At 40.5% G+C, this 18,937-nt stretch overlaps 1 protein-coding gene across 1 annotated transcript in view; it reads left to right on the top strand.

Moving 5' to 3' along the window:
* The window catches only part of GFRA1 (GDNF family receptor alpha 1), a 138,746-nt gene that overhangs the window by 64,399 nt on the left and 55,410 nt on the right, over nucleotides 1–18,937 (top strand). The window contains 1 exon segment of the mRNA XM_066554245.1: nucleotides 17,915–18,254. Coding sequence (XP_066410342.1) covers nucleotides 17,915–18,254 — 340 coding nt within the window.

Raw genomic sequence — 18,937 nt, 5'->3', positions numbered from 1 at the left:
ATCCTTTCACTATTAACAAAAAAAACAAAGAAAAAGAAAGCAAATGCTGTAAAATTACTGGTGCATTTAAAGCCATTAAAGTGCTCCTTATATTTCCTTTTTGCACAACTTGACCTATTCCTGTGCCCTGGTAAAAGCTTTCTCTTCATGTTTAATGGCTTTTTTTCTTAGCATTGCTGCTTGTTTCTGAATTGCTTTTTGTGCATCTGCTTAACTTGTTGGGAATTTGGGTGGGTCATTCTTACTTGAGATTCAGCACTGCGTGAACACATCATAACAAAATGTAAAGCATCATGTGAGACTGATTAAATGAAGGCAGGGAAACGTCAAACTTTGTTTTACTGCCACGTTACTTCTTCACAACTTAATTTGCAGCAAGCTTTTCATACAAATAGAACTTCTTCAGAAGCAGTCCAATCATTAATGAATTTTGGAGATCTGTTTGGATAAAGACAAACTAGAAAAGTCGATTATTTAATTTTTTTAAGAAAAGGAAAAAAAAATTACCTTAGAATTATCATTAGGAAACAAATAACAGTGGGAATATTTATGCAACTTGTGTGTTTGTTGAAGCAGCTAATCCTTGTGCTGTTTCTGCAGTTGCTGCAACTTCAGGGCATTCAAATTCACAGTAAATTGTTGCTTGTGATAAATTGTGCTTCCTTTACTCTGTCCCATTCCTATTCCTGTTGCTTCAGAAGTCTGAGGGTTCCTGCTGTGGAATGGGAAGGGCATGTGTGGAGTTGATAGCCTGGTCTAGAGCTTATTCTAAGCTTCTCCAAACTCAGAGGAGGAAACTCTTCTAATCATACTAGTCTACATTAATTTGGCTTGAAAAGAATTACTGATTAGGGATGGAGAAAGTGCTTCATCCAGGAACTAGATCTCCTGTGTTTGTAGCCAGGCTTTGCAGAGTTTCACACTCAGGGGATCATTTAATGGCTGCGGCCCTCATCCGAGGGTCACAGATTACATTTCGTGCAGCATTCCCTGGTTCCATCTCTTTTCAGCTCCCTCCAACTCAGGGAATGAAGGCTGAGCAGACTGACATTTCTTCCAGGAGCCCTTCAGAAATGGAAACTGATGCTCCTGGCACTGTCCCTTCACTGGCTTCCTGCGATTTCATAGATGAATGGGAAATGGTAGGAGAGTGGGCCTGGAGCTCCCCAGGCTCTGGCTGCCTGACAGCTCTGTGGGGGTAGGGCTTTGGGGAGCTGACCAGCACTTCTAGTCCAGTTTTCACTGCTTGCCTGAACAGATAAAACAGCCCCTATTTGTCAGGCTCAACAAACTGTCATTGCTGGGGACAGATGCTGTGAAAAAGCCCCTTGCTGATCTGACTGTCAGATGTGGATTTTAGAAGTCCTTCCCTTGCTGGACCCACAGCTGTGTAGCAGTGGGGATCCTGACTCAGGCACCCCTTTTGCTGTGGGCAGTGAGGGGTTTGCTTTGTGCTGTTTTTCCTCCCATTGTTCTGTCTCCACCTGGATTTGGGGTTTCTTCAGCTGCATCATGTTCTCTACAGCAGGAGCCTCAGCCACTGCTGCCCCACTCAGCTGTGGTGACCAGGAGAGAGATATAGAGAGATGCCAGCTTCCTGCTCAGGAAAATGGGAAAGCAAGCAGTTTCATGCATTTGAGATTCCAGAAGTGCTTGTTTTATTGCTCCTGGTGGTCATGTCCATGTTTAAGAGGGCTGTCAGGACGCTGAGATTGTCCTAAAACAGATTGTCCTCTTCTCAATAAGAGAAGAGATCACTTTGCTCAGAGCTTGGGGCTTTCAGGCTCTGGAGGTATGAGTGCATGTTTGAAGATCCTGGTTTTGCCATGGAGGGGTTTTGTTGACATGAAAGAAAAGCTCATGAAAGAGAAATGTCTCACAAACACTTGTGATTGTTCATAAAGAAAACAACAGCAATGAAGTTTTGGCCAACTTAATGATAATAAAGGCCTGGGTTATCAAAATGCTTCTACCTGTCTGGGCCACCATGGTGAGACAAAGCTACCAGAAATCTGGTTTAACTTCTCAGTTGGGGTGAAAGATTTTTTCCTTTTCCAGAGTAGCAAAACCACCCAAGACAGACAGAGTCTGCCAATCCCTTTAGGCCTCACTCCCATCTCTCTGTTTCCCCTGGTGACCTGTGTGTACTGGAGGTGAAAACACAGGTTTTTGACTATGAAAACTGCTTTCTGTATTGATAAAAGGCCATCTAAAACTATGCAACATAGCTCAGCAAACAGTTTAGGAAGGTAGCTTTAAGTTGTTTGACCTGTAACATGTGGTATGTTGTGACATGATGTAGCATTAAAAAAAAATCCTTTTTAATTTTAAGTTAAAGTGTGTCCTCAATAGAAAGAAGAAAAACACTCAAGAGATGTGAGGGTTTTCTCCTTCTTATGGCCTGATTAAATTATTTTTAGTGTACTTAATAAACTGAAGCTGTCACTAAACCATTAGCAATTTGAGAATTCATGGAAGGAAAAAGAACCCCAAGGGGGCTACTGAAAAACTAACATAGAACTTACTTAATTTAAAATAAATAAATACATTATATATATATATATATATATATACACACACACACACAAACACACCCACCCCATCAATAAAATAGACCTAGAAAAAAGCCCAGTGAATTATGATCCAGTTCCCAAACACAGTGCTTGGAAGAATGTTAGAATAGGGTACTAAAAAAAAAAGATTTAAAAGTATCTAGGGGATGTAAGGTGATCAGGAGGGTCAGTGTGGATTCATTAAGAACAAATGTCAAAGCAGTGTAATATCCTTTGTGACAGGGTAATTGTCATTTGTTCTGAATTGTAGTATGTGGAGTTTAGGTTAGATATTAGAGAAAAGAAATCTTACTTTAAAGATAACTAGACACTGTATGGAATACTGTGGAGGCTGTAGCATCACAACCACTGGGAAACTGGGACAGATGGTTTGAAAAGGATGGGCTTTTTTTGGCTTGCTACAGTAGGATAAATTGAATAGCCATTACAGCTCTCAGACCTGAATTTGCCTGATCTGCCTAAAATTTCAGTGCACAAGTTTTGAACTGCTTGGTAAGATACTTGACAATGAGTCATTCCCTAATTTATTTATTTTTGTTCTGGTAGGAAGGCACAGCACTCTCTTTTTCTGCCATTTCTTATGCAAATCAACTGATGCAGGTTTTTATAATTCTGTGGTGGCTCTTCAGCACAGGCCAGAGCATTCTTTTCAAACATCTCTATAAATCAGCAAACCTCTGAGTCCTTATGGAACCTGCTGGGTGACAGTGAGATGAGTGGGGCTGTAAGAGACCTGGTTATAGGGGTCAATTACAAGATCATTTACTGGTTTAATCCATTTTTAACTGGATTAAAAAAAAAAAAATCCACCTCTGTCAGTACTGCACATTTCATTTTGTCCAGCGTTTGACCTGGAGGCCCAAAAGTACAAAACTACAGTGTCACCAATTCCTGCAGTTGGAAGTTCTGCTTTTTTGTCCTTTTTTCATTAATTCTGCAAGAGCAGGAAGAAATGAACTTTATCTATTGTATGCAGCTGAAATATAAACCCAGATTTTCCTTTAATCCTCACTCGTAGTCATTACTCTGGTAAAATAATGAGTGAATACACCCCATTTTGCTTAAAGCAACAGATCTATATCCAGTTAATTTGTGGATAAATATGGGTTTCTGCTATTGATGTTTCTTGATCCACACAAAGTGGTTATATTAATACTGAAACATTATTAATCAATAGGTAACTCTTTAAAAATACATCACTAAGACTAGCCAATTACCTTTAAGTATATATCAAAGGCGACAGAGCAATCACGGTCCATTAAAGAGTTCCCAACATTTTAATTATTTTTATCTTCAGTGAAAATTAGAAAGGAAATTTAAATTTCTCATTCTGGCTTCAAGAAATTAGGAAAACCTTTTCTTTATTTTTTCAGGTTTTGTTTAGGAAAATGCAAAAATGTGCTTAATTTCATCTTAGTCTCCTGAATTAAAACTACATAATCTGTGTATTAATTCACATTATTTGTAAAATAATCTGCTCTGTAAGATCACAGAAGTAAGTTACAAAGTCATGTCATTTAAGGGTATGGTTCTGTTTGGTTTATAATGCTAATTAACTGTATTGACTTTCAGTGAAATGGAAATTCTGACCAAAGCATACAGTCTATCTCTAGCCTCTCAGAAATGTGTTCTTTTTTCAAAGAATTTAGGCTGCAATTTTGGGGAGCAAAAATTGTATTTTTTTTATATCTTGTTGAAATTTTAAATATCTGTTTTAAATATGAAACCTACTCTGCCCTGTTTATGGAGTCAGCACTGATGCTTCTGCTTTAGGAAAGCTAGAAATGCTATGGCTGGAGTACTGTGTTGTGCTTTAAAATCAGATGGGAAACTCTATTTTCCTTTGAGATTATCATACCATTCTTCACATAAATTTCCTTAGTTAAGAAGACTATTTCCTCTCTGGCTCCTCTCCCTCAGCAATTACCCAGCACAAGCAATCTATGGAGAATAGCAGGAGGTGTAGCTGATTGTCATTCAACGCAAGTGAAATCTTTAGGTGAACATTAGTCACTCTTTTAGACATGTTAGCTTGAAGTGGAAGCAGTCAATTACAGAGTAGAGGCTTTATGGCTACATTATTACCATCATACTATTAGATTTTCGTCAGCAGCATTCTGTTTGATCGATCTGTGCCAGGACATTGATGGATAGTTTTGTTCTTCAAATGTCAAATATGTGGGACTTTTGTGCTTTATTTATTTACTGGTGCCCTGCTGTATTGTGGATATTTCGCTTTTCTACATCATTCTAGTTTCAACAGCTAATCATGATTCATTTTATTTGAAGTTTTGGTGTTGATTTCAATAGCATTCTTAATCATTCTTTCTTCTGCTCTTGAATTACAGAAGGAGCTGGGCTATTGTATTGGACGTGCACTTAGTTGGACGTGTGAAAGTTTTCCCAGTGGTAGAGCAGGAGCTGCTGCTGATTGAGAAATGTGTGTGTACCCAGTGTGTAATGAATTTTGAGATTCTGTTCTCTCCCCAGTGCTTCCATAAATAGTGCTTTTTCTGGGATTGGGGCTCTGTTATTTTATGTCTCTCTAACACATGGCAACAGTCTTAGAGCATCACTAGCTTCAAGATGCAGGTTTAGTTAAGCTCTCAGACTTTAACATGAGTACCGTTTTTAACTGAAATATGCATTTGCAAATGTATTCAGAAGTAAAATAATGCTGTTGACAATAATCAGGTATATAAACAAATCCATATGTGTTTTAGATGAGGATGAAGAAACAATTAAATAAAAACACAGAGCAAATATATGTGGAATGGTGTTGATCTCCAGTCTCCAGCAGGGCTAAGAAAGTCCTTATCAGCCTGTTTGTGAGGGGCACTGACTCTTAAGTACTTCAGCCATCTCTCAGCATTCTCCTAGCAGAGTTACTGAATCAATCCTTCAAGAGAAGGAGTAGGACAAGACTGGGAAGCTGCAGGTTACTACCAAAGTTTTCTGCTCAGTTTGCAAAGCCTCAAGGTTTGCAGGCAGAAATTAGCAATGCAGAGGTTCAGCACCACAGCCTCAGTGACTCAGGCAGAGCTGCAGTCATGAACCAGAGCTGTGTTTGTGCAAGGAGGGGCAGAGCTGCAGTCTCCATGTCCCCACGTCACAGAGTGACCAGTGGGCAGTGTCATGTGTGACACTGCTCAGCTCCTGGGAGCTGCACTGCTGCTGCTGCCTCTGCAGCACTGCACTGGCTGCACCCTCAGGAAGGGAATGTGTTAAAACATTAACAGTGTTAATACTAATGCTGTCTTGAAATGGGTTCTTCACTTACTGAGACATGTTCAACATAATTTGCCTATTTGGAAGCCATACATCACTAGTCAATTACTATTTCAAACCCATCCATTTTAGTCAATACTGTGCAAGCATCCTAGCAGGATGTGAGTTGGGATCTCAGTCTTGAGATATGAATTCCTGGCAGCAGTAACCCTTCTTACCTGATCAGGCAGGAGTATGAATGTTGAAAAAAGAATTTTTAAAAAAGTGTTGTAATTTTGAATACAGGAGCATTATACACTCTTGATTCATCTCTTATCCATGTCCCTCCAGTGTCTCTTGGACAGTGCTGCTGGTGCTGTATAATTATTATTCTCCACTGCAGAATTGGCTGCATTTCAGTAGTGTGTATGTGTGTGAAGTGACTCTGAAGAAAATAGACTATTTAAATGTAAATAGTGTTGTCATTCTACTTAGTGAAGCTCACTCCTCGCTAATTAGGAAGACATTCATTTGACTTAAGTATTTGAACACCAAAATAATCAATTTTGTTATAACACTGCTTTTCTCTTCCAACTGTGTTTACTTCTGTCTTGTGTACCTGTGCATTAAAATATTTGCAAACGTGTATGCCAAATAAAAACCAATACATTCTTTATGTATTTTAGAGTTAAAAATGGAGTTAAGGAGAGTGTTAGCTGATGCCCAGCTCACTACAGCACTCAGTCAAATGCTTAGTTGATTTAAATGGGTTTCAAAGACAAGATAAATTTGGGCATAAAATCTGGATTCAGAGTTTTTTGAAGTAAATGGAAGTCAAAATATTATGTTCAGTGTAGGGTCAGCACCTCAAAAAATAGACACAAATGCTGTTAAACATAGTTAACAAGTCAAAATAATTTTATGCCCTCTTTGCCTTTTTTTTTTCAGAAAGAAACACATTTTTACATTTGGAAAAAAAGGGATATTGGCCATCCATAAGAGCTAAGGAAATGTAACCAGACTAGCTCAGGAGGGGGATCTGTGGGGAACAGGGGAAAGCCAAGAGCACTGAAGACAAAACAAAAAGGAGCTTTTTGTCTATTTTCACGTGTTTCACGTGGCATAAATGAAAGTGACAAGTGACTTAGATTAGACAGTAGGCAGTGGTCTAATTGTTAGTGTGGTGTAATCTATTAAATATCATCATGATGTCAAGTTAACAAACCCCCAGTTGCACTGTAGGTAAGTGACATATATCATACACAGCTGCCTCACCTTCATTTTGTACTGCTTTATCTTCTGGGCACACAGTAGGATGGGGACCATCAGAACCATTATTAACTCTCCAGGGCACTATCATTGAAGTGACTTATTTCCAAAGTATCTTGTTTCCCTTGATCCATTAGGTACACCCGCCTCAGTGCACACATCTCCTTGTCACTGGCTCTGGGCTCAGCAGTGGAGATGGAGTCAGCAGCAGCACAGTGACTGAAACTCACATAACCAAATCCATGAACCAAAAGTTACCACTGCTGTCCTCTTCACATTGTGGTGAATTTATTTGTATTCAACAGGATTTCGCTGGGACCAAGTGATAGGGAAAAGAGGAGCAGCTGGTGGTGGATTAATGGAATGAGGCTCATATTGTTTGGTCGATGGGCCAGATAATTGCCCAGAAATGTTTTCACTGGCAGCAGGGGAAGGGGGGCTGAGCTGGTGCCTCCCCAGCTGCTGTGGGTTTTGCTGTTCTCTGTCTCTATAGCTCTCTCCATGCCATGATGGCACCCTCTGCCCCACCCCTGCTGCTGCTGCTGTCACCAGCTGAGCATCTGCCCTGTGTCTGTCACTGCTGCTCTCACTGGGCTTTAGCCTCTTCACTCTCTTGTGCTGGTGGACTTTTGTCATGACCAGTGAGACATCTGTGATTCTCCCATCTAGGAACAGTGGAGCTTTCCTCTTGTTATTCTGGACAGATCTTTCCCTTTCTCTGCCTTTAAGTGTTCTCTGAGTTATCCCATCAGCTGCTCTCGTCAGACTGGGTTCACAATCACCTCTCCAGCCTACTGTCCTTTCTCAGTTTCCTTCTGAAAGAGGAACACTGCAGAATAAGCAGGATACTTTTTCTACTAAGGTTTTATATACTTTGACTTTTTTTTTTCAGGTTATAGCCATCAAGAGCAAGCTGCTGTCAAAGATAAGCTAATATATACTCCTGCAGCAGGCAGTCAATGTGTGCAAACCATCCCTACCTACACTGCTATTGCTTGAGGCTGGAGTAAGCTATGCTTCAGCAACTCTTGAATTAACAGGTTTTGTCTGTCTGTAGCAATCTCCTGAGTACAACTTGTACAGAAATTCGTGGTCAATGATTTGGGTTTTTTTTTTTTTTGTAACTTCTTGTTTTGGTTTTTTTTTCTTTCCCAAATCTGTGAATAAATAGAACGAGTTTGGATATCCAGAAAATGTATTTGGGTTGTGAAGAAAGAATATGAGGGGTACTAACTTAAAAGACAAGTAATGGGAGAATGAGAGTCTTCAAGAAATTAAAAAGCCATTGTTAAGAGGAAAGGAGTAAATTTAGGAAGAAAACAGGGGAATTAAGTTGCAGAAAGTGCTAGATAACATACCATGAAAAAAATTTAATGGGATGCATTGGGAATACTGAATAGCTGTTCAGAGAGGCTGTGGGGTTACTGAAAAACCTTGTGATTCTGATATCAGATATGAATACATGCTTTATCATATGTATGACCTTGTATTTCTAGAATTTTCTTCCTGCCCTGACAAGGTTTCCTTCCTTGTCATCTCCTTTCTCTGCTTCAGCCTAAATGCTGCAAAATTTGGGGGGCTTTGGGCAGACTTAGCTGAGAGGTACATAAAAGTATACCTCTATTGACGGAGGAATTCTTGGCATGTAGTTGAAATATTAAAATATGTGTTGGAAATGAAAAAATGCTGAACCTCAAAACAGGCACTGTCTTTGCATTGGATAGCAAACATTATAGCTGAGACTGAATTAGGACAAGATGCAGAAAACTAACAACAATTAGGTAATATTTTGCAAGATCAAAAACACATAGTCAGTTTATTAAATAGTTGTAAAAATTCTTGTTACTATTTCAAAATCCAGTTAAAGTTCTGAAGTTTTTCTGAAAAAGGTTTGGATGTTTTGCTTGATCCTTTATGAAAGTTTGTTTCTTCTTAAGTTTTTTTCCTCCTTCCATCAGACTTAATGTTTATATTACACTGAGTTAGATATCTTAGGATCAGTCTTAAATGAGACACAAACATTTGGATTTTTTTTCTCAAGCTCTTGTGAAAGGACACATGAAACCAAATAGTACTAAAACATTCTAGTACATACATATGTGTGTACAAATGTGTCTGTATGTGTCCATGTGAGGAAGACCTAGGCCGTTTTAAAGTAAGAATATTTCATGCTGTCCCTGTATGTATTTGCAGAGATCCCCTGATTGTGGTCCACCAAGGTAAAGAAAGCAAAATCTCATGTTGAATTTAGTTTCACCAAATGTTAGATAGTGTGGTTAGAAAAAGCCAAGCCAAAAACCAAGCCAGAAACCATTGCTTGTCTGGAATCTGTGGTTATTTCAGGTTTGGATGTCATAGATAAGAGCATATCTGGCCCCTTCTTTGCTGTAGCTGGCGTGGCTTCAGGAGTAAAGCAGTTGTGAGCGAGCAGAGAAGGGACTTTGGAATTTCCTGCACTCCTGCTGTGTAGATTCAAACTCTAAGTTTAAATAATGGATGAAGCTAAGATTATTATAATTGATCATTGTATGATTTATATGGAGTAATTATAACTAGGTTGAGAAAGAATTTTCAAAAGCTAGTTTCCTGGTAGCCAGAGTCATTAAATAACAGTGTGCTGCCAAAACAAAAATTAGGTGGGAACGTAGCCACAGAGTTCAGAATGTCTGTCCTCCACCTGATTTATAACTGCTCTGATGATGACACTATCGGGGTATTTTCCTGTTACCAGCAGTAAGAGCTGTTTCAATTGTTTTTCTTATCTTTCTAACTGAGCTCCACATTGTTTTAAGTGTAGTCAGGCATAATAACTGGAAAACTGTAAAAATCTAATGCATAACAAAACGAAAAGGTGTGAGAGGTTGAAAAGGTTAATTAAAAGTGTAATGATTGCATTTACTGAGACAGTCCAATTAATCACTTTATTCCAGTGGTCATGTGATACAGAAACCATTGCTCCAGAAAACTGATTCCTAGTGCTGGGATACATGATCCGTGTTCATTTAAATGTATTTTTCTATAAATGGAAATTTAACTTTTTTATTTTAAGCTGCTTTTATTTATTTGAAATTATTTAGGTAGTAGTTAATGTTTAACCCTGTGTCCCCACATAATACACTGTTCCAGCCACGCTCCCTCTGAACAGGATGGGAGCATTGCCCCCTTGATACTTGCAGTCTTACAGCCCCACGGGAGGTTTGCTTACAGCTTAATGGGCTTGTAGGTATAGAAGAAATGAAGCACAAGAAATACATCATTATGTAATGTGATCTCTCTGAAACAGTGTATATGACCAACAAAGTGAATTCTCAAGTGTCAACAAGCACAGCTAAATGTGGGTTTTACCACGTCAACTGGAAAAAAAAGGCAAAGAGAACCTTGAAGGATCACTTACAAGGGTCATAACCTTGTATTATCTGATTTGCTGTAATATTCACACAAGCTTTATTGGAATGGAGTATAAATTTGGAAAATAGTGAGATTAGAAAGGATTGCAGTGCTAGAGCAAAGAGCTCAAAGCTTTCTCCTGGCTTATTTTGCTGGGGCAGCACTTTAGAGGGAGCCCATTATAAGCAGGAGAATAGTAGTTATGTTAACATGGCAATTAATCAAGTCTGAGGAAAAGAGGAAGCAAGTTGTGAATTCAATTCTGTAGTAATAAAAAGAAATGCTGAAAGTTGCCCTGTAAATTGGCATGACTTTGGCAAAACAGTCCCTCACTGTGTCTTGAGAACTTGCGTGCAGTAAATCACTTCTCATGGCAACCGTGTAGGTTTGAATGTTTTCACAGGTTTATTCTCTATTTCCGTGTCTTCTGGTTCTTTCCTAATTCTGTTGACTTAGTATTTAGCTAATAATAAAATACTGAACTGTATAAGACGAGAGCATATGCAGTAACACGTTTGCACTCTATTTTTAAGGGGAAATTAATTAGAAGAACTCAGCTGAAACTGTGGTGATAGCCTTCCACATCACAAACCCAGCCTCTCACTCAGCACAGAGCATGAATTGTGTGTGGAATGGCTGAATCCCTCACAAAAAAATTGTATGCTGTACATGGCCCCAGTCATGCATAATCCATCCCCAGTGTTTGTGTAGTGTAGATAGGTTAAAATGATCTCTACACCCTAAAACTCTTTAGGGTAGAACTGAAATCATTGGCGCAGTAATGTGAGAAACAGCGGCCGGATCAGTTTGCAACAACTGTAGTTTCTTTGTTTAGCAAGTCTCTGGCTTTATTAATGTGTTTCTGCCTCCTAAGTGAGATACTTTGGACAGAAGTAACAGTAGCTTTAAAGAGCCAAATTCATAACTTAAATTATTGAAAATTCAGAATAGCTGCAGTGAACAAAATAACTGTGCTGGCATAAATATAATGTAAAACTGCTGTCCTCAGTGCCATGTGGAAAATTAGGGACCCTGGCATAACCTTTCATTAGATTTGTAGCAGAAATGAAAGGTGATAGATCAGGGTATTTGTGAGTGAAGACAGAATTTCAGCAGTGTATGCCACAGTATTGTTAACACTGGGGAGCAAGGTTTCCTCTCCATCTCTGCCCTTGTGGAACTAAAATTTAAACCAGATCACTATAGATTTATAAGACTTTCCTCTTACATAACTTGTAATTTGAGCAGATGTCCCTCAGCTCACCCACAGGGCTCAGTCACCTTGGAGTGTTCTGCTCAGCTTTTCCCCATTCCTCCCCAGTAAAGAATTTAAGTGTTAAAGGAAATAGTAAGATATAATTTCCCCCTTTTTAATCAATATATATGCAGCTTAGGAATTGCAATTTCACTGCAACCTTTATTTGCAGTGTCTCTGAAATGCACCAGGTAATGGTTAACTAAAGCAGGATCTAAGTCAAAATATAGGCAAGAGCTCTGTTGAGTGTTAGAGCCCAGATCAAGTGGTGAACTTGGGCAATAAAAAATACAGTATTTAGAGAATGTGGCCCCATTAGTAGAATTAAACTTCCAGGAGCAGACCAAGAGATAAATGTATCCACCTGAAAGTCAGAAGCCTCTGCTTTGAGGTGATACCTAAAATCCTTAGAAGAAGCCCAGAGTCTTTATAAAGTACACAGAGAAAACAGTTTTAACAACAAGCAAACAAATTAAAAAAGGAACAAGAAACTCTTTATTGTGAGGGGGGTGAGGCACTGGAACAGATTGCACATGGCCCATCCCTGGAAATATTCAAGTCCAGGTTGGATGAAGTTTGAGCAACCTGGTCTAGTGAAAGGAAATATAGAAATTGAGCTTTGTTGGAAGGCTTTGGGCTAGAGGAGCCAGACTCTGGGCCTCAGGCAGAGCATCTGCCCACACCGCAGTCAGTGTGTGCTCCTGGGAGCAGCCAGCCAGAAATGTCATGGGCACCCAGCACAAGGGGTCCTGGTGCCTCAGCCTCTGAGGAAGGGATCAGAACAGTCCTTGAGGAAGTGGGATGTCTTTGCTCTCTGCTCGTCTCTGGGATTTCAGAAAGCCTGGGAGGGTACTCTTCCTGTGGGTTTGGCAGTACCTTGGTCTGGAAGGAAGGCAAGGAGGTGTGCTATAGAAAGGGTTATGGATTTTTTGAAGGGATTAGAAGTAGGGAGTACAAGTGGGATCATGCCTCTGCAGGCTTGCAGAGTCTTCTTCAGGGAAGGTTTGCAGTCATTGCTCTTGCAAGAGAAGTAACTCTCCTTCCTGGGTGCAGGCCAGCAGCCAGCAGTCTGCCTCCCAGTGATAGCTCTCATTCTTGGGCTGAAGCATCCTGCTCCCTCTTTGTTTTGCAATATGTACCGTTTCCTTGTTGAGAACACTCTGCAGTGAGATGGTTTGAGAGCCCTTCTGGGAAATGAGAACAGTGTTTCTGAGTCTCTCATGCCACGGAAGGCATTGAACCAAAGTCTGCAAGATCCCAGCTGATGATTCACCAGCGGAGTCTCACAGAAACAAAGGCCAGGGTGTGTTGGGAAAGACTTCAGACACAGCAGTTGTGCATAACAGAGTAGCTGAACACTTCCAAACATAACATGATGAACACTTAGGTAGATGAACATTTCCAAATCATGCCTGTTGGTTCATGCTAAGATTGTTCCCAATCTCTAAATGGCTTGGACAGGAGACACTATTTACCTCCTCCAGTAAGTTTATGGGGGTATTCAGAAGAGAATTCTAGAGACCTAGGCAATTTGTGTGGTCAAAGACATAATGACTAACCAGGAATGTAAAATATTCCAGCTTTGGTCTTAGGAAGCTGAAGTCTCATTTTAGGCAGGTTTGTTTAGATCTTTCTGCTGCTGTAGCTTTGGTTGTACCTTTCACAGGCATCAGTCTCATCTTTGTCACCTACTGGTAGTATTCTGAAAGCTCTGGTCATAGCTGATAATATATTAGCTTTAATTTAAAAACTAAGTCACCTGCTTAGTAAGATTATGGAAAAGATTTGAAATAGGCTGGCTGTGTAGTAAATGCTGAGCAGAAGAGAAGTAGAACTTCAGAATAACACTGTCGTTCTCAGGATTTTTTTGGGGATGACTATTTTTTTTTCTTCCATTTGGCATTAGAATAATTTGTTGAGGAAAACGGTAGTTTATTTTAATCCAGATAACAATATTTCCTATGCTTTCCTTACTTTTTAATCTGCTCTTCTTACAAAGCAAAAGTACTTTGGTGGACCCCACGGCAGTATTTTTGTTTAAGTGGGATCATGGCCCTCTTCTTAATTTTGGTCAGGTTTTGGTTCCTGTATGCCATATTCTGCACCTGTGTTGGAGTGGGCCCATACCCATGTGGTCACCTCTATCACTTCGTAATTTTGCCTTCCATCACATTAGCATTTATTGCTCTCTTTACAGCATTCCCTTCACTATATCCACTAGAAAACCTACTAATGCTAATTACTTGCAAATAGTAATGGTAATTTTAATGACAACCTCAGTAAATTGTTTTTTATATGCTGTAAGAAAATTGAAAACTAAATGTCCATTTTGCTGCTTAATAAGAGTCTTACAGAACAACTAATATTCCTTGTGCTGCTTCTGTCTGATGGGAGCACAAATAAGAATCTCCAAATAAGAATTACCCTTTGAGAATCCTTTTTTGAGTACCATGGGGTGGGTTAACAGGAGTTGAGGTAGAAATGAAATAGAAGTGGAGGTGCAAAGAACCTACACAGGAGGTAGAAATGAAATAGAAGTGGAGGTACAAAGAAAATAAAAGATGAAGGTGGAGAGGCTGTGAAAGAGGGTGAAACATGAGGAAGATCAAACAGGGTAGAGGAAGCCCTGATAAGACTTTCAGAGCACCTCTGGATAAAAGACAGGGCCTTTTGGCTCTCTTCTTTCTGTGGTGTGTGGGAGACGGAGTCCAGGACTGCTGCAGCTGTAGCAGTGTTGGGCCAGGGTGGAGTGATGCAGGAGGTGACAAACACCAAAGTGGTTGCACTGTAGTCCAAGGCCTGCTTTTCACCAGTAGAATTGATCAGAAAAGGTGCCACATGTGTTCCATGTGCAGTAGAAGCGCTGGGGGTGCAGGTGAAGGTGAGTCAGTGTCAGTGCCCACTGGTCCTGCCCCAGTTTGTGTGAGCTGTGCAGCAGCCACCTACTGGGACACGGGGGCGTTTGGGCATCCCAACGCTGCTGCTGCTGTCCCACCAAGGCTCAGCTCCTGCCTCTGCCTGGGCTCTGCCGTCCCTCTGCCTGCCCCCCTCAGGGCAGCATCCCCAGCTGCTGATGGAGGCTCCTGCTGGCTGGGGCGGCATCCCTGGTGCTTCCAGCCCAGCTCAGCTCAGCTCTCCTGGGCCCCGTGCTGCAGACAGGACCCAGCGCCTCGCTCACAGCCAGCAGGCACCACTTATCCCCGTGTGAAGTGACTGCCCACGGGTTCTCTGCTGATTTGGCACGAGTGGAGGGCTCTGTGGTTTGGCAGAGTTTTCCAGAATGGGCCCAGGCAAAGTGGGTTTGGAAGAGGGGAAGCTCTGGGTTGGGAAATGCCGGTGAAGAGAAATCTTGACTTGTCGCAGGCCCCTGCCCTGACTGCCCCCAATCCATATCCTAATGCCCCAAGAGAGGGGAGAACTGGAAAAGAATCTTCTTACACAAACCTTTCTCAAAGGATTCTGGCATGGAAAGTAGCTCTGGATAAGATCCATTTGCTTTTAAAGTAGTCAGTACCTGGTAAGAGCCAAACTCCTGCCTGTCTTAATAATTTAAGCTTTGCAGAACAGAAGCTGGGTGAAATTTTGACCTTATAAATTACTGCTGCATAAGTAATCCTCAGGAACACTCCCAGTATTGTTAACTGTTTGTAGTTACCCCAGGACTTGGGAACAATTCTACACTTTTGCAATAGAAATAAAGCATTAAATGTGTTGTAGACTGACAGTTTTGCCTTCAAGTGTGATTTAAAAGCTTAAGAGAAGTTGGTATTAATGAGAAGAGTTGGTTTAGACAATCTGGTTTAATTGAGATGCAGTTGATGCACCTCTTCTACATTTAGTCTTGCTTTTAAAAGATAAAAATAATTTGTATAATGTTTCAAGTATGCCAGAAACAACAGTTAGAGACATATGTATCAAAACAGAAAAGGCAAGGGGCACTTTACAGCCAGGTCTGGTTTTAAAAAACAAAAACCCCCAAACCAGTCTGTATTCGGAGCTGATGTGTAGAGGAATGTGAGTGTTGGGCAGATATAAATTGAATGACAGGTATGAATATGCATAACTATAGTTTGTGAAGACTTTGCACCTAATTCAACTTTCACCCAAGATAACTCTCACTCCTGTTTGCGCTGTCAGTGACTTGGCTTATGTTCTGCCTTTTAAAAAAGATTGATTAACCTGTCCCTTCTGATTTTTGACATGCTTGTATTCACAGTGCTTTTGAATTCTGTAGCAGCATATATGAATACTGTAAGCTGAAGTCTGTTCATATTGCAGTACCCCATTCGGAGCTGTTCCACAGAATTTTGTTTTAAATAGTGGAATTCAGCAGTTGACTCCCAGGCACAAATAACCATGTAATTACTCTGCAATCACATAGTAATTAGCATATACTATTCATATATTGTATAATTATATGCCCTGCAGATTACAGAGTAATTATATTTGTACTAAACATATAATTCTATATACTGTATAAAAAAAACTTTGAGAGTTCATAGTTAATATTATAGTTGTATGCTAATGTAGTACAACATTTTATATAAAAACGTTACAATTTTATGGGAGGGTTGTGTTTTGGGTGTCTCTTCTCTTCTGCATCTGGTGTTGCATAATCTGTTGTAGGCTGCTATTATAAGAAATGCTGGGCTCTTAATTTATAGTCAAATGTTGCATATTTACAGTTTTGTAATTTATGAAGATAAGATGCAAAAGTTGTCATTTTGTTGTGCAAGCAGCTGAGATTGAGAAGGATTTGGAGTGTGATTGTTAAATTACAGAAGTTAAATGTACAAACACACTGAACACAGTTACAGCATGCTGCTAGAGTGAAACACAAATCTAATGCTCCTTAGCTTTGTGTTATTTTTGGGTAGGTGAGATGCATGGGACAGTTGCAGGTGATCTATTTGAATAATGGGAAGTGTGTGCAAGCAGCCAAGGCCCATCTTGGGCACAGTGTGTTCCAACAAATGCAGCACCTCAGTGCAGCATCTCAGCCAAGCTGCTCCGTGTTTTCCTGCTGAGGAAGAAGAGAAAAAGATGAGTGGCAGTGAGTTGCAGAAGGACCTTGGACTGAGTTTCTGGGTAAAGGTGAAAGATCTACGGGGAAAAAAGCTTTCTGTAAGACCAATTTAGAGCTTTGGATCATTTAAAATGTTTTATCTTCGGCCAGCCCCCCCAAGAGGTTACAGCAGATTTCAGATATTTGCAAAATGTTTTGTTCAGCTTGCAAATTCTGTAGCAGTGGGAAATTAATGTATTTTCTTGGATCTCTGATGTTGGCATTTCTAACATCCAAAGCAGCATTACAATTATTCTTAATTGAATTTTGCAATCTGATGCCAGTTGCCTTAGTTTTCAAGCAAACCATCTATTGGGTTTTAATATCTGGGTAATGTATTGAGAAATTAAATGTGTAATTATAGCCTTAACTTATATCTGAGTTTAATTTTTACTATAATTTCTTGTAATGTGTGTGTGAGAAAGGGACATCCTTGTTTTAAAATGTTTTCTTTCACAGTCACTTTTTAATTTTATGTCAGCTTTTTCAAACCTTCTAAAGTTCATAAATTTTCCAGGGTTCAGGTCGAGTTTATAGATCTTATAACCGTGTTTTACCTAAGTATGGAACTTGTGGGTGGCCTTAGAGAGCTCCCAGACATGAGGCTGCACCTGATTTCCTTCCTATCTGGTTGGGCTGTCCTCAGACCTCAAAAAATGTAGTACTGGGCATGTCTGCTTTACTTTCTGCACTATACACAGATTAATTTTAAAAGTTGTCACCTGGGGTAGTCACAGCATGTCATTTAACTTGTTCAAGGGAAAGAACTGGGAAATGTCAGAGCTTTACAAAACCAGAGTTAGAAGCCCATGTTCTCACTGTGTTCTTATGCCAGATGTATGCTTTTAGAGAAAGAGAGCTGTTTAGTGAGTACCCAATCCTCACCCTGCATGTCTGCTGCGAAGAAGATGAAGTACACCCTGCCCAGAGTGTCATTTATTCACCAGCGTATTCACTGCCCTCACAGCATGCCCATGCTCTTGTTCACTTGTTCAACCATTACCCCGAGAAACAGAAGGACTGGTCCCAGTTCCTGGCACTGAAAGCTTTGTATGGAACAAATAAATGTATTCAGGGTCTCGTTAACAGTGAAATAACCGCAAAGCGCGAAGTGTAAATGCGACGCCTTTCTCACCGCTGCTGTGTTGTTTTTTCTAGTGGAGCCAGTACTTTCAAAGGGGAACAATTGCTTGGATGCAGCCAAAGCTTGTAACCTAAATGACACCTGCAAGAGGTTCAGATCTGCTTACATAACGCCCTGCACCAGCAGCACGTCCAACGAGATCTGTAACAAGCGGAAGTGCCACAAGGCCCTGCGGCTGTTCTTTGACAAGGTGCCCCCAAAGCACAGCTACGGGATGCTCTTCTGCTCCTGCCGGGACGTGGCCTGCACTGAGAGGAGGCGCCAGACCATTGTTCCTGTGTGCTCCTATGAGGACAGGGAGAAGCCAAACTGCCTGAATTTGCAAGAGTCCTGCAAGAAGAATTACATCTGCAGGTAAGATAGCACACGGCAGGGGAGTGATTAATGAGGTACCAGGGAGAACTTTGTGGTGCTGATGGATTTGCCAGGGCTAAGGGTCAGAGTGCCCGCTAAGGAAAAGGATGAGTCAGGGAAAAAAAGCAAATGCCTCTGACATCCTTCACAGAGTAACAAAAGCCCTCATTTGCTTACAGTGTGTGCCTTCTCCAAAAGTGGTCACAGCTACTCCCTCACATTATGGAGGAGTCTTTAAACCCCCAGTTTAATTTTTACAGGTTTTTGTTGGAAACATTGTGTCTCTATGAAATAATGTCTCAGTATGATTTTTATGTCCCATTAGTGACCAGATAAAAATAGAATTTTTTATTACAATGGGATTTATTTTCATTGTCCATATGAGTACTAATAATTGGGAATACAAGCTTCATGTTGGACATCATAAATAGTCACAATGCAGAGACTACTCATGTGTTTTTAATTAATTGGAAAAAAAGGAGTCCACATTGTAGACAGAATCCCACTGTCTTCATAGAGCTGTTTAGCCTTGAACTTGTCTCATCTCCCCTCCCCTGAGCAGAATGCTGGGCTGATGTAACTGGGGGTCATTGATTCACTGACTTAATTCCCAGCCTCTTTCCCTGAGAGTTCTGGCAGTGCAGAGCCCTGCTCCACAGGACAAGCTGGGTCCTTTCCCCTCC

The sequence above is a fragment of the Molothrus aeneus genome, chromosome 8 (genome assembly GCF_037042795.1).
Source record: "Molothrus aeneus isolate 106 chromosome 8, BPBGC_Maene_1.0, whole genome shotgun sequence".
NCBI classification, from domain to species: Eukaryota; Metazoa; Chordata; class Aves; order Passeriformes; family Icteridae; genus Molothrus; species Molothrus aeneus.
This window is presented reverse-complemented; position numbering and strand designations above follow the sequence as displayed.